Raw genomic sequence first — 16,676 nt, forward strand, 5'->3', positions numbered from 1 at the left:
GAGGAATATTTGAGCATAGGTTTGAGTCTTTCATTTTCGAGGCACAAACTACCTTAAAGCAGCATTATCATACACTGAACGACCTTGTACGGGCAGCTGAGCATGATGGTATTTCAAATTAGACTGTAGCATTGATACTGATTAGTTTCTTCTCACTAGCAATTCATGAAGGTGATACAAAAAGACATACTTCGACTACAGCAGAGGCTAACAACATGGTTGCTTGAACACACAACACTGGGTGAACAAAAATAAATGAAACTGGAACCACAATAGACACGTTTAAAAAGGAAAATAGCAGTAATTTTAATAATCTACTGAAGTAGGGTCTTTTTATCAGGTTAAAGTTCAGACCCCATTGTTGTCAACAGGGAGAGCGGAGTCTAGACTTGTATTACTGAAAATACAGTGTTTTTGTTGAGGCTGGTACAGGGTAAATTTTACCCAGGGATCCCAGTTGTTATCATCAGTTCCGTAATTCATGTCAATGAGACCCAGTCACAGGGAACAGTAAAAATGGTAAAGTGTCTCAAGAACCATTGACTTACGTACCTGAACCTTCAAAAACCCACTTATAGAAAAACGACCAATCACCGGCATTTTAATCCACATGAAGTATACCGGGTCCAGTCGACCTTCTGACTTTAGGTTTATATGTCATTAGGAGTCTTAAATTTAACTTAATAATGAGTGGATTACGATAAGGAGACACACCCCCTGGATGGTGTTGGACTGTAATATGTCTCCATGTTGCCCAGTATTTTTCGTGCTTGGCTGCATACTGCCAAAAAAGTAGCTATTTTTACAGCAAAACTATTGAGAATTTTAGGCAAGGTACACATGCACATTTGGCATGAAAGGTAATTTGGTTCAGAAAACACAGTAACAACAAAAAAGCAAATCTGTAATGTGATTAACTGAACAATAAACCTGTAGACAAAGTTTAATTTCCTTCATTGTTCATTCATAACAAAAACTTGAATTTTGCAAATTGGAAAAAAAATTGCCAAAATGAAATGCAAGAATGCAAGTTAATACATGATGAAAGATAAGTTTCATTAAAAATTTACTTCAAAGCATTATTTATCAGTGATTCTATAAAACATTACTGAAAGAAATAAAAATTTACACACATGTATTCGAAATTAAGTCTGCAGTGATAAAAGATTGTCTTTTTACAAAACAAAGTATACACAGGTGATTGAAATTTTCAAAATATGGTTATTTATGCTATAAATGAAAACACAATGACAGAAGAATGAGAAGTTGAAAGATTCTGCACCGTATTCAAACAGGAGCATTTTTATCACTTTGCAAATTATTCACATTTTGACACCCTCCTTGCATAAATTTGTCGTCACACTACATTTCTCCCTACCTTCTTTGTTGGTATCAAAATGTGAATAATGCAGTTACTTGATTGTCTTCAGCTCACAAAATATGATTTGAATGTCCTTGAGAATACACAGATACAGAGTTCAGTGTAGGTCTCTGGCAATATGTGGTGAAAATACAGATGGCATTGATATAACACCAATGCAAATTTTACAAAACTATTACGAACAAATATCAGTTTTTTTTCCCCTTCTGGTTGTAACAAACACATCGTTACATCCCCCTTCACTGCAGAGATGTGGCCGCATCCTGGAGTTTTCAATGATGAATTTGGAACTCAACATTGTAAGATGAGGTGAAAGAGTTAATGTATCAAATGACGCCCACTGGCCACTTTGATTTTGCATTCTCTTCAGAGTTAAAATGTAACTGATGCCGATGTAAATATACGCACAGGCTGTCAGTCCATTGGCCATTTCAATAACCCCCAGATAACCTTTCCAAATGGAATATTGTTTGTCGAAATCACTAGTTCTATTTAACACTCCAGTGGCTGACAGGAAGTAAATACCTATGTCTTGAAGACAGAAAGTAAATACTTATGTCTTGCAGACAGGAAAATGTAAAATTTTGAATAATGCATACCACCTCATTAAAAGAATGCAAGGTCACATGGGGATCATGCAAATGAAAATGAAGAAAATTCACCCAACCATGCAAGTGGGTCAAGTGTCTGAGTAACAGTTATCCACTTGGGATGAATACTTGTATGTCTCTTCACTGCAGTGTACATCTACCTACCTGCATCGGTCAGTTGGTATTGAGTGATTTCTTTTGACTGGGAAGAAACACCCGAAGGACACTGTCCTATGACCCAGTCACCATTTTCTAGTCTCCTATCACATCCTCTGATACAATCAGGCTTCACTACATTTTGTGTTTTTCAGACAGGTTTAAAGGAACACATTTGTCCACCTTCCAATGGAATTCAGCTGAACTACAATTCTGACAGTACAGCTGTTCTGTTGTACTATCTGATAGTTTTCCTGTAGCTATATTTAGATTTGAATACTTTCTTGAAAGTTTTTGTTTGTCTACAATACAATGAGAATTTAGAGATCATAAAGTGATCTACAACACATTAAAATTCACAAGAAAAAATATGCATTTTTGTTACATGTTATGTGATCTGGATAGATAAAAATTCAAATGTTAAAATTGAAAACATATCAAATATTTAACACAGATTTTTAAGGAAAATATAGATTATTTAACCCTTCAGAAAAATAGATACAACTTGTTTGAATTAAGAAAAAAACACTATCTACATACTGATTGTAACCCTACTTAACAAAATATAACTATTCGTCAGGTTACTTTCTACTGGATTCAAAAGGTTTAGATAAGAGGCAGTGGCAAATTTCATGTTACATTATTGAAATTCTTACCCTTTGAACCCTGACCCTGTTGTTACCTGCGACAGCATGCTGAGATTTTCATTGGGACAGGCTGCATACATGTAGGGCCAAAGGGATTAGAAAGACGAGGGTCTCGGCAAAACTGGATAAAATTTTACAATTGGATTAATGGGCTGAAAAGTAAATGCTGGTCACAAAACAAAATTTTCTTCAAAACATTTTTTAACTGAGTATGCATAGATCATTTACAGTTTGCGAGTTGTTGATTAAACACACAAATTTCAAACATTTTTCAAATTTGCTGATTGTGCAAGTCTACATTTGATATTGAGATAAAAAAAGAATGAAAAAAATAATTTTCCTGATATTAAATATTTCTTTGAAAAAAATTTTTTTAAATTTAACACAGGCTTGTATACAAAGTGGTGCATTAACCCTTTTCCTGCCAAGCGCCCTTGTCCGTTATCCTGCCAAATCTGTAGAAAACAGCCCCATAATATGTGCCTGGAAAAGATTGGCTCTCCTGCACATTATCCTGCCAGCCATTTTGGCAGAAACCACCCATTTTCAGGGTAGTTTTAGCCCTACATATACATGTTAGACTTTGATAATTTCTACATGCCCGTAGACAGGGGAAGGTGCTCAAGGGTTACTACAGAAAAAAATTGAGGTCATCGGCTTTGTTTGCCCCAGGGGTTGCATCATTTTATTGCCGTTTCATGCTTCTTTTTTCGGAAATAAAGTCCTTCAGTATTCCGCATGTCTGCTAGGCACAAACATCACCTCGCTCGTCTGTTAGTCAGAGACCCTGGGGGTCGTGCTTGGGGTGCAGCAGCCCCGGCAAACCTGTCCTGTTTCCCCAGGGTAGGGTCAATTGAATACGTACCTTCAACGACTTGGCAGTGTAGCACAAAAACTACGTTTTTGCCGTTGTATTAACGGCGTGGCTGAACCATGGAAGCACAGCTTCCACGTAGTTTAGCCAGCTCGTTTGGGAGTTAGCTTACGAGTGTTACCGTTCATTACCGACTTAATCGAGCGGTCCTCAATCAGGTAATGGGTTTGTACCGTCATGGCTTTGGCTGCAGCTAACCAGTGATATACAGTCACTAAACCCGAGTCGTCAGTCTCACTTTTGCGATGCACGGTACAACACAATATGCTTCCATTGTTCTAGCCATCAATGTCTCCACATGCCTGGCGGCCATTGTACAGCTAGCTGGTTTGCATAACAAAGGCAGTCCCTACTAAGTGCAGGCGGTATCCCCGTAGCATTGACCTCATGTCCCCTTTTGAATTCTCCGTACACAAACAGCGTACATAGTTACCAATGCGTCGGCAAGAGGATACGTTTGCCTGCAAACCAGAGCCAATACTTCGGACGATGGAATAAATAAAAAATCCAAAGCCATGTCCATTGAATGGCACGGCCAAGGCGGTGAAGGACGTTGCCTGGCTTGAACTTGCAGAGCTGAAGCCCAGCTTAATACGTCGAACACCAGTTTGTAATGGTATTTCTGAGTCGTTCATATCCGTTCCATCGGAGGAACAAGTCGAGTCAAAAATACGTTCTTATTTTCAGTCACACACAACTGAATAAGTGACTTTCGTCTCGCACCATCGGCACCATCTGCCAAGTAGTTTTCAAGAGGTAGCCTTCTAGATTAGCATTGCCGAGTTGGTCAAGTTTGGCAGCAATCTGTATAGTGCCAGGCAGCCAAGTAAGTCCAACTCTGCCAGAAAACGTCACCATGCTATCCTGCCGATTCTGCTAAAAAGCGGTAAAAAAAACCCAGCCCCCCTCGGGTGTGGGGGACTGGCGGACAGGTTTCTGCACCTTTCCCTGTCATAACTCCATGCGAACCCATTTCGAGGGGAAAAGGGGTACCTTGTCAGAAAACCTGTCCTCGGATGACCCCTAAACGCACAAGGGATAGCAAAACGTAGTGCCGTCGACTTGGTAGGAAAGGGGGTACCCAAAACGGGCACAATTTCCACAGAGTTGGTAGAAAAACGGTCACCAGTGCTTAGATTCTGGCTACACCGAATTCTGAGCGGATTTTCACCGAGTTGGCAGGAAAAGGGTTAATTTTATCACAACCTTCACCCACAGGAAGAAACCAACTTTATGATGTTTTCCACAACTAGGAACAAACAGGTATATTTCAGCTTTTTCTTGCTGGGCCTGTTACCGTCCATACTTCTAAGTTGTTACTAAAGCATACTGAGCCTAAACATTTTTGTTTTTAATGTCAACTATAATTTCTTGTTCTACTCCTCAATGTATGTTGAGATGCACAGTATTCAGCTTGTCAACTCTGCCTGTAACTGCATTGTTATTGTTGATAAGTGAATTCTAGTCCAGATTAGAATTCAAATGTTAAACAATAACAGTGCATTTACACATATAAACGCTAAGTTGACAAGTTGACCCTGAAAGTTAATGCACTTTCCATTAACTTACTAGGAAGGTGGTGATGAGAGTCATATTTCGCAACGTAGCATAGCATCGGGGCTCCATACTGCTTGAGATCACAGATTACAAATTATTGGCAAGCTGAGCAAAAGTTAAAAGAGAAATGATTTCCCCGAAAGTAAATTTACATAAGTTTGGTTCTATATGATTCATAGCAGGTTTCAGAACAAAATAATCTTTTCTTCAATGATGTTTCAAGTGACTGAGAAGAATTCTGTTTTTCAACGCGCAAAGCAAGCTTCTGTAGTACTGAGTGTTTAAGATTTGAAAAATAAGGTTTGGCACAAAGTTGACCTGATAAATGCAGCTCATTGGTAAGGGAGTTTCTGTACAGCTGTTAAAAAGCCACATTTCACTTCCTGCACTGCATCCATTGGAGACAGCTCCACAAGCTCGACTTGTAGTTGTGACATTATTCTTGTTTTTCCTTCTACGCTAGCTGTGTGGCGGAGCATGACCCCTGCTCTACGCCAAATGGTCTCATGTGGTACACCATATATTCCAGTGAATACATCAGGTTTGGACCAACATAGTGAAATGTGATTGTCTCGTCTGAACAACATTCCAAACCCTGCAGCAAAAAACATTGAAAGTACCTCAATGGACATAAAAGCGGTATTATATTGCAAAGTTAAAATATACTAAATCTGTATACAAGTATACATATACGTATAGTATTACCAGTGACCATCTACCTCAAATCGGTCTTACAGTGTAAAGACCTGCATGACAATACCATACATGTAACAACACTCCAAAAATGAGTGACAAAATAAAAATATTGACATCTGGTGTTTAAATATAACTGTATATGAACAAAGGTCACAGGCTGGTCTGTCTGCTTTGGAGTATTCATGGAAAGTACAAAGAGTGGCTGATGTTTTCAATAGTCATATTTTTGATCAGGACAGTGTCAATCATGTATTTAGCATTAATCTTTGTCACCAAACCTAAGCAAGGTATTACAGAGCATTCAGTGAAATTGTTACTTTTGTTCTCATGGCTATTGATGTGTTCTAAACAGTCATGCTGCGACTGGTGGACAAAAATCTAAGTGCTGTATCCATTGTACCACATGGGTAACAGATGGCCCTATATGAATACCTGTATATGAATTTTGGTCAAAGGCTGACCTCAGCTGACTATTTGTTCCGGAGCATTCATGGAAAGTGTGCACGAGTAGCTACATGTTTTAAATTGTCATGTTTTTGATGAGGCCAAAAAAAATAAATTGTGCTGTTCGGATAACATGCTTTTCAAAACTAGGGTAGGTAGGTCGGCAGGAATGTTTTTTTCGAAAATATTTTTATTTTTAAATATTCATTTTCAGGGGTTCAGGGTGGTCAAACATTGGCCAAAACATTTCCAGAAAAATGTATCATACATATAAATTGGAAAAAAACATAAAAGCATCCTTGTTCAAGCAAAAATCACATGCCAAGTAACAAACGCGTGATTTTACCGGATTTTTCTTACTTTTTTTTTTACTTCTGTGTTTACGTAGCTCTAAAAAGTTTAGGGTCGGCAGGTAAAAAATAGGGTGGGTTGGGTTATCGGAACAGCACCATTTTTTTTATTTGGCCTGAGAACAGTGTATCAATGTATTTAGCATTAATCTTCTGTCACCAAACCTAAACATGGTATTACAGAGCATTCATACCAGTAGCCTAGAATCCTATTCCGTCCACTTGCCTACGATCCACGGACGCGGACAGAATAGGATTCTAGGCTATCATACCAGTGGACAGTGGAATTGTTACTATGGTTCCAATGGCTATTGATGTGTTCTCAACAGTCATACTGAGACTGGTGAACAAAAATCTAAATCCATTAACTTAACCCTTTCACCACCATGGTTTGTCCCAAATCCATTGTTTTCTATGGTAAAGTTGGACCTGTATACAGGGAACTGGGGGTGAAAGGGTTAGGGCTGTAAGCATAACTCATTATTAACAGACTAATATTGGATTATGCTACCAAATATGATTCCAATTGGTGAATTTCGCAAATGAAATAATTTGCATCAGCTTGTCATGTTTCTCTTACTTCTTGTCTAATTCTTCCATGGATCTTTCAACACTGACACTGAAACAGGCAATGTGGAATTCCTTGACTTAAACACAGTCTGTCATACACACATACCTCAATTTGGAGGACTTCACATCAAAATATGGAAATACAAAAGAGCAAGTGGACTTAAAATTCATTTCAATATTTATTGCACATACCAGTAAGCCTCTGCTGTGTTCATGAACAGTCCCTACATCATGGTGGAGGAACTGCAGTGGTTGTATTAAAATTCACTGTGATAGTGAAATTTCATGGACTTGACAAGTGCAATACACTGTTACTGTAACTGAACTCATACAGACCTATTACACACTGAATCTCTATCAACCTGAGTACGGTAAAATTAATTGCTTACTGTGTTAGTGCAATCGTTATTCTTGTCAACAATACTCTTTTGGGGATTTTGATTTCATTTACGTTCTAATCTAACTTCATAGGATGCCTTGAATGTTTTAGCTTACTGTATTGGCTTGCAGTAAATTCACAACGCCAAAAAAAATATTACATGTTGGCCTTTTCCTCCTAGATTTCCTGATGTAGTGACATTGTTTTTATTTTCTCTTTTTTTGATCTGTCAAGATCCGACTTCTGACACATAAATAGGAATGTTGACACGCACCGTACAATTGTACTGTAGACCGTGGAGCAAAAGGCTGTGCAACATGTATGCTCGGATCACACATTGGTAATTGTGGTACACAGTAAAATGACACCCATGACAGGATAAGTTCACGGTTCACAATTGTACAGTGACTATGTGTGAATCCTACAGAAATTTACAACAATGCAGAGCACTGTCAAAGCAAAAGGACAAGCAGTTTCAGAGTGGATTTTTTCCAAAAATTGGAAAAATTGCCCCAAAAATACAAGTATCAAATTCCCCAACAATTTGAACAAACCCAACTAAAGTCACCATAAAGAAGCTGCATACAAAGTTTCAACCAAGTCTGGCCTGTGGGTACAGAGTTTTAACAATCTGCTGGATTTTCCCTTTTTTAACTTTATATTTTTGACACTGACATGTTCATTTGAACAAATTCAAATTTCCACCCTTGGTGCACCTTTGTTCTGCGATTTTGGAATTTTTGATGTGCACAAACATACATCCGCACACATGTACTTACACACGTACAGACATACAGATGCCATTGACATACCATATAAGCTATCTTTGGTATATGTATATATAAATGTGAGCTAAAAAAACTTTTATTTTTTGGCCTCAGGAGAAATATTTGCTAAACATAGACAATCGCTAATCTGCCTTACACATACATCAACAATCTGCCTTACACATGCATGTATAAGTAAACTGCCTCATAATTTGCTGAAGCCTTGAAGGTAGTTTGCACCTCAAAAATGAAAAACTTGAAGAATTTTTGCCCAAACTTTCCTTGAGGAAACCTTCAACTATCGCCTCTCAAAATCAAGACTAAAATCAGGGATAATCCAGACCATGGGACTCACAAATAATGGTATTAAAGAACAAGGGTAGATGCAGGGTCTTGCTCTGTGTGTCGCAATGATTTATGTAAATGCATTCAGATTCATGTACAGATTCCAGAAGATTCATCACCAAATTCCGTGAAATTCTTCTGCGTATCGGGATGGTATCATAAAAACGTATGTGCAGCCTGTCCTTGTGCAAATTTTAAAACCCGACCTGTAAGTCCCTGTGGACAAAACTAATAAATTACGACACATTTACCTGCAATTTAAACACAAAATGGCCGCCATCCCTGAGTAACTCTATCACAAAAATAAAACTTCCTATTAAAAAAAAATGGTGAAAATGTTATTCACTCTATGACCTTCAGAGTGTGCTCCCACAAGTTTTAGTGCTAAAAAGTATTACAAAAGTTTAAGTCTCAATATCATTCCAGAAGCACAGAAAGGCATACACAACGGTGGTGAAATGTTATCACAAAGCAGTAAACTATACTTGTACAGCAGCAGAGAATAGAAGTACAGTACAACATACAGTACACTAAACAAACAGAGTCAGGCCACCTTGCATATGTAACTACCAGCAACATAAGAATCATTGCTACTGATGGATTTTGAAGATATCTTTACATTTTAAATATCACATAAAACATGAGCACTTCTTTTTACGTGACTGAATTTTGCTATATATCTCATTTGCTCTCATAGTACCATCACCTCCAAAACTATGAAAAATTTGAATTTGAAAACAATAGAAGGATTAATTTCGATATTTCAAACACCACTATTCAGTATATTGATTGACATTGAAAGGATAACACTGAAAACCATGATGGACCTTTGGGACAATAATTCATTAAATATTAAGTTTAAAGTACTTTCAATAAAATTTAATCTGAAAATACTGGCTGTAAAAATATGAAATTCATGAGAGAGGCCACACCTGAAGGATTATAAATCATAATTACGTACATGACTTTACGTCTATATTTACCAGGGACAAAATTAGAGTACTTTTATAGGAGTAAATCAAATTATTATATTTGCAATGTATCTACCTGTGCATATTTACTTTTACTTCAGAGTGTAGCAATCATCAATTTTTGATGCAACAGTACATGTACATACAATCACATTGTCTAAACTGGTTCACGTGGCACATATCACATAATTCCCAGATAGATGAATATTCTCCGTTGTAAACGACTCATATTCTTTGTATCAATATGCACTGCATAAACAAATACTTGTCTGTAACAGTTTCAGAAATAAGATGTCGCTCAAATAATGGCACTGCCCCAGAATGCATCACTCCTGATATTCAATGCTGAAAGAAACATCTCTGCTCAGAATAAAAATGAGAAAAATTCTTACTTTTAATCAGAAGGACACACTTTCAGTCAATGTTTTCACAACATTCATGCGTACTTTATAAAAGACAACAGCATGATATTTTTTATTTACAGAGACATTCCTTTCACTCGATGAGCTGATTCTACAGCATACAAAAAGTTTCTCTGGTAGAAAGAACTTCAAGGTCAAGGACAGATATTTGGACTTGTACATTTAATAATACTTTTCTAGTCTACCTCTTGTGCGTGCTCATTTTGGAGTTCTTACCATCTTATTTTTTTTTTGAAAAGAGGAAGTTGACATTTCCTCAAAGTTAAAAAGAGGTTGCAGCCATTTTGAATTTCAAATGTCGGTAAATGTTAGATACTTTGTTTCTCTTGTACCAAGATTTGCAGGATGACCCATGATATTTTATATTTTGAAAGAGAAAGGTTAAAGATTTCATTGAAAACAAAAAAATTAAGCCTTTCACTTAAGTGGCATGCACTATGTTGACAGAATGCTACTCAATACATTAAAAAAACTGCAGCCTCAAGTATATTTTGACCCTGTGTTCTGACATGTTATTGATCCTGTGTTCTGATATCAGTGTTTTTGTTGAGGGAAGCAAGCAGGCAAATAATACCTGGGTTCCCCAGTCATTTTATCAGGGGTCCCTTGGTATATCAATACAATCAGATTATAGGACAGAAGAAATGTAAATGGGGCTCCGAAGTCATTTACCAAACTGATGTTCCGCACGCTTGCAAAACTGTTGGCCATGGAGCAACACAATGAGAAAAGTTGTAATTTTTACCTTACCTGGGGAGTCTTATAATATATGTACTGCCAATACCAGAATCCTGATGGTAAGGTACCCGGAGTCAGGTGCTGATCCGGTACAAATGGATGGAATCTTTCCCTTCCAAGAGAGTCCCTGCTATCACCTGCATAGACACCTACACTGTCTAGACATTTTCCCATTTCTACATCTTCAGCACCTGGATGAGTTGGTCCTCTACAATGCGTTGAATCGGGAAATGCCTTCGTAACAACCCTCTTCAAAGCCTCCTTGCTGATGACATACCCAGAGCCTCCACTCATGTAGCCCTTACGGACATACGGTTTGAATCTGCGTCCAAAGTAATGTGGTTGACTTGGGTCCTTGTCTGATAGAAAGTGACGCAAATTTTCGGCTATAACGTACGTGTCATCATCCGCCTTCATAAACCAATCAGCATCATTAAAGTGATTGTCATAGACATACTTAAAGGCAGCTCTTGTTTTGGCCCACAAAGCGTCTCTCCCTTCAGGAACTTCTAACTTCAATCCGATGATTGGAAAGTCTGGGTCATCCTGGGAACTGATGTAAATTATCTCATTGGGTTCAAATCGTTTTCCCCACGTGGCTTTCAAATGTTTCAGTTTAGTTTCTTTGTTGTCTGGGTGGGTGGCGACCCAGATCAAAATTTTCACTTTCTTTTTCACATCAGTAGCTACTGTGTCTTCACCTATGTAGAGACAGAGAAGAATGTAACAAAATGTCTGTAGAGATAATTAAATTAAATATGAAACAGGTATGTAGCTAAAAAATGCCATTATGTGTACCGTAAATTCTCTGATAGCATAAAAGAGTTAGTAACAGTGCAAATTGCATGTTTCCTGCAAGAGAGATTTCATAATGCCTATTCTATTAAACTGATGTCACATTTTGGATAACAAGTATTTGAGTATCAGATCCTGAACTACAAAGAAAGATAGATAGTTTTCCAATAAAACTCAGGGGACCTACATGTACATCAGTGTTTTCTCTGCATGTTCACTGAAGGGGCAATTGCTGCCCCATTCATCAAAATTAGGGGGCAGACTTGACATTTAGGGGCAGAAACAATGTTCAGCAAATTCACAGGTCTCAACACTGTGAGCTTGGGTCACCATCATATGGGCATATTTGCTTGCTGTGTTTTGTGCGTGATTTTCGCACTGTCAGTGACTTTTACAGGGCAGAAAATGGCTCGAAATTTGTGCAATTGTGCAGTTGAGAGAAAACCCTGGTACATGTCTGGTACCAATACAATCATAATATTCCTTGTGGTATTTCAATCTGAGACTTTACCCTGCAACATTTGTGGCAAAGCAATAGAATATGCACAACTCAGACATTCCATAAAGTATTCCATGCATCAGGAGACTCCGAGAGAGGGAAGTCCGGAACATTATTGAAATTTTCTGCAGAGCTTGTCCAAACCACAGAGGGACGTGTCTGAACCAACTGCTCAGCACTGTGTGGTTGGCAGTAACAGACTTAAAGGCATGTGTTGGCACCAGATTGTCTCATCATAAAATTTACCCACCAGATTACAATTTCAATGGAAAACAAAAGGCTATCACACCTCCATAATCCTCTTACATACCAGAACAAAGGCAATCCCAGGGATCGCGAACAGTGCCTTTAAAAAGAGGCAGTCGCCAATCCCTGATTCTTATATTAGCACTTCTTGACATAGCGTGATTACATGGTATTAGTCCTTTGTTCTCCTTTGAAAGTTGTGTGCAGCACAATTAATGTGTACATATACAGTTGCTATCAAATCTGTCGCTTTTTAAGGTAGTTACGTGCCCCAAAATTGAAAGACTTAAATTTCCCGCAAGGAAAACTTTAAAATTCACTTTCAAAATCAAGATATAAAAATCAGGGGTCACCATGCAAACTTTTGAACAAGGGAAACAAATTACACAATGATTACCAACATTTGAAATTCAAAATGGCTGCAATACCTGTGTTGACTCTATGGTGGAAATTAAATTTTCGTTTTTCACACATATAGGTGATGAAAACTTTCTTACTTCATGAGCTTTAAAATAATCCCCTAGGGAGCCATCACTATTTACGTCCTGGGGGTTGGAGGAATTACATTGGAAACCCCGAAATTTCGAGTAACCCCACACCAGCCAACTATGATGAATTTGAGTAACCCCTTCTCTAACATAGAAATTTTGACTGACTCCCCCACCCCCAACAAAAAACTTTGAAAAGTTTGACAATACATGTATTTGTATATAGTTACGGATACAGAAAATTAGTAAAGACCTTTCAAATCCTGTTTACCCTGCAAGATTATCATCAGTTGCAAACAAACAAAATGAAATTCTCAGTTACCACAAAATATAGAAGCTCACCCTATAACCAGTATCCAACCATATAGTATTATTTATTTGAGTGGGTATGGTTAAATGTCAAAATGGTAATTTTCAGTGATCTCCCCCAACCCCCTCCCCCCCCCCCCCCCGCCCGCGGCTGTAAATAATTACAGCTCCTACATGTGGCAGGCCAAAGGATAGCCCTGCGTACCGTGCTGTGTGTTTCGGGCGTTACACGGCCCCCACCACATAATGTGGTGGGGGCCGTGTAACGCCCGAAACACACAGCACGGTACGCATAGCAGGGCTAGCCCACAGGTCAACGGAACGTTTCGTAGATCGTCGTCGGATTGAAAGTGACTGACACTGTGAGGCCGAAGGCCGAACCTCGGTACTGTATAAGAATACCCTTGTATTCTTATACAGTACCAAGGTTCGGCCTTCGGCCTCACAGTGTCAGTCACTTTCCATCCGACGACGATCTACGAAACGTTCCGTTGACCTGTGGGCTAGCCAAAGGAATATTGTAAAGTTTGAGAGTCCCAAAATTTATAGTTCCTACCACAGCCGCGATGTGAACAGGGTTTTAATACTGAATAGTGTAGAGTTATGCTACGTTTCGACGTTCTGATAGGTAGACTATCCCCTGTGTATCAGAACGTCGGAACGTAGCATAAACTCTACAATATTCATGCTAAAACTACCCAGTTCACGCCCGTGGTGTCAACATCTGTCACCAATTGTAATGGTGCGGGGTTATTATAAGGGGGAGACTCGTAACCCCTTGTCTCAGCTGACACCTTGATCAATATGTCGATTCCAATCACAGAGGACAGCTGGCATTAATTATATAAAAACTTACCTCTGTACGACCCTACGTCAGTGTGTTCTTGAAAGCGTTTGGACTCGTGGGTTGAAACTTCGTTCGTTTTATCCACTTGAACATGTCCGCTTGGGTCATTATCAAGGATTTTCGACACAGAGAATTTCCTCGGTCCTTTCTGTGTAATGCTGGCTGTCTTCTCTTGCAACTTGAAGAAGAAGCCTGATATTATTGCACCAAATACTAAGCCGATGATAAAAGTCAGTACAAAAGTTGAACTTGTGGCTCGAAGAGCCATATTATTACAGACGCAGCGCAGAGGCGTTATCTGTACGCGCGAGTGCCCGCTCCATCAGTGACCTGTGACCTCGACCGCTTATCTCTTCAATACTTGATAGGTACCCTTAACTTTTTAAATATCCGCAAATATCTGTATCCGCAAGCTGGGACACAGTCGCTCGAGAGTTATTCAGCTCTGGGACTATTCGCCCCATAGACGAGTATACAGAAGCGAAAAATTCGCTTCTGTATACACGTCTATAGGGCGAATAGTCCCAGAGCTGAATAACTCTCGAGCGACTGTGGCTGGGACGACAGGCTTAGGTTGCAGTGGCCGGCAGATCGAATACGGGATCGATAGATCGAGCAGAAAATCGATCTATCTGGAAGACTACCCAGCGCACGGGCGCCCATGGATGACAGTAGGTGCCACAGGGTTAGGACATGGAGGTACTAGGTAGAGAGCCCCAACACCTCCATGGTTAGAACTAGATTGCTCGAAGGGGGCAGAAGGCCGAAAGAGGGGAGGCCAAGGCCCGAATCTCAAAGCATCTTTTCTTCATGTTCATGCTCAAAGCTACTACAATTCCTCTGGTTCATTGAAGACCACCCTTTCTTCTTTTAGTTTCATATAATAACATTTTTGGTGTATTTTATGATTTGTTTTTACTTTGTAATCATTAATTCTCTGAAGTATTATCGAGTATTTTGGATAAAGATGAGAGTAAAAGTTAAACAGTAGCAAAAATAATGTAATTCAATAACAAGCCCTGCCCATCGCATTTTTAATTGGTCAAGCTGAACCATGTGACTAGCCATATTAAATATACAATGATAGTTTGTTTCACATGATGGTGAATATGAATAATAATATTAACAGCTCAATATCCTAAAGTGAAATTACATTTAAAACTTTGGAGTCGCAAAAAGTGTAATTTGGGGAATCTTGCAAATATATTTTATGCCAGAATCATGCATGGTTAAGGTAGTTTGCACCTCAAAATGGAAAACTCAAAAAATTTTTCTTGAAACTTTCCTTAAAGGGGAAGTTCACCAAGGATGATTTTGATATATGTGCTAGCTTTATGGTCACTTACCCCGGAAAAGCTATTTTCGCCATTTATAACTCGCAAGATTTTTTACAAAAACCGATAGAAATAGTACTTGAAGTCGCCCATGTAATTTGAATCATGGGAAAAAGCGCCAAGCTTGAAGCTTGCATAATGTGATATGGAAGGGACCATTTTCCCATGGGTATGGCATTGTCCACTCACCCATGCTTAAACCAGGCTGTGGGTATTTACATAACTTTTGTTTACACTGAGTATCCTTGCATAAACGATGATTCACTTATAATAAACTGTCCACTGTCAGATTTTGTGTTGCTGTTTACTACTGTGTTACTGTTAGTAGACAGTGTGGGGGCAATACCCATCCGGAAATGGTCCCTTCCATTTTACATTATGCAAGCTCCAAGCTTGGAGCTTTTTTCCCGTGATTCAAATTACATGGGCAACTTCCTGTACTATTTTTATTGGTTTTGTAAAAAATCTTGCGAGTTATAAATGGTGAAAATAGTTTTTCCTGGGTAAATGACCACAGAGCTACCACATATGTAAAAATCATCCTTCGTGAACTTCCCCTTTAAGCAAACTGTCAACCATGGTCTTTCAAAATCAAGAATAAAAATCAGGTGTAAACTTGCAAATTTTGGTACTAGAGAAGCAAATTGTATGTGTAACTTGTTTCATGTGTGTTTTTGTGGAGGGTTGCTTTTGTATAGGTGTTAGTCACCTGTGCGACTCATCCTGACTTTATGTCAAAGCTGAATAAATAAATAAATAAAATAAATAAATAAAAAATGCAATTCTGTGTGATGTCTAGGAGCCAGCTTAGTTATCTGTCTCGGGGGGGGGGGGGGGGGGGAATTAAAAATAAGATTCTTGATTTACACAAAACTAAACAAGTGAAAACTTCAAAAGGAATCAAAATGAGTCCCCATAATTGCTAGGCCAAAAGAATACTGTAAAAGTTTGAAAGTCCAAATATCTCCCCCTGGTGGAAAGGTAAAAAAAAATAGCATCAATGACACTTTATTCTCACATTTAGTTAGATGTGGCATTCCTGAGTGAGTGTATCTACAATATTTAATAGCTTCTATTGGCCTCAGCTTATAATATTAATAAATGATATAATCTACCATACAAAAGTAAAGATGTCCCCTTATAATATTGTATTCCATGGAATTTATATGTAATCATCAAGCAGTAATATTTAAGAAAACAACTTATTATTGGCGCAGACGTTTTTGGTTATGTTTCTGTACAAATTATACCCGTCATGTAAAATTCCAACT

The 16,676-nt window shown here is 38.5% G+C and overlaps 1 protein-coding gene across 1 annotated transcript; it reads right to left on the minus strand.

The window, feature by feature from the left end:
• Positions 1–913: 913 nt before the first annotated feature.
• On the minus strand, positions 914–14,423 carry LOC139140813 (glycoprotein-N-acetylgalactosamine 3-beta-galactosyltransferase 1-like). Its single transcript, XM_070710236.1, has 3 exons — positions 14,081–14,423; positions 10,900–11,588; positions 914–5,800 (listed from the first exon to the last, which is right to left on the minus strand). Exons 1-3 carry the CDS (start codon positions 14,337–14,339, stop codon positions 5,660–5,662), a joined length of 1,089 nt encoding a protein of 362 aa, XP_070566337.1. The 5' UTR covers positions 14,340–14,423; the 3' UTR covers positions 914–5,659.
• Positions 14,424–16,676: the final 2,253 nt, after the last annotated feature.

The sequence above is a fragment of the Ptychodera flava genome, chromosome 9 (genome assembly GCF_041260155.1).
Source record: "Ptychodera flava strain L36383 chromosome 9, AS_Pfla_20210202, whole genome shotgun sequence".
Taxonomy (NCBI): Eukaryota; Metazoa; Hemichordata; class Enteropneusta; family Ptychoderidae; genus Ptychodera; species Ptychodera flava.

What these genes read in the sequence shown, in the direction of transcription:
- LOC139140813 (XM_070710236.1), bottom strand. Translation starts at nt 14,339, where the DNA reads ATGGCTCTTCGAGCCACAAGTTCAACTTTTGTACTGACTTTTATCATC. An exon ending in TGACGTAGGGTCGTACAGAG is followed by an intron (nt 11,589 to 14,080) that starts GTAAGTTTTTAT and finishes GTCTCTACATAG; the next exon opens with GTGAAGACACAGTAGCTACT. An exon ending in TATATTATAAGACTCCCCAG is followed by an intron (nt 5,801 to 10,899) that starts GTAAGGTAAAAA and finishes TTTTTGCTGCAG; the next exon opens with GGTTTGGAATGTTGTTCAGA.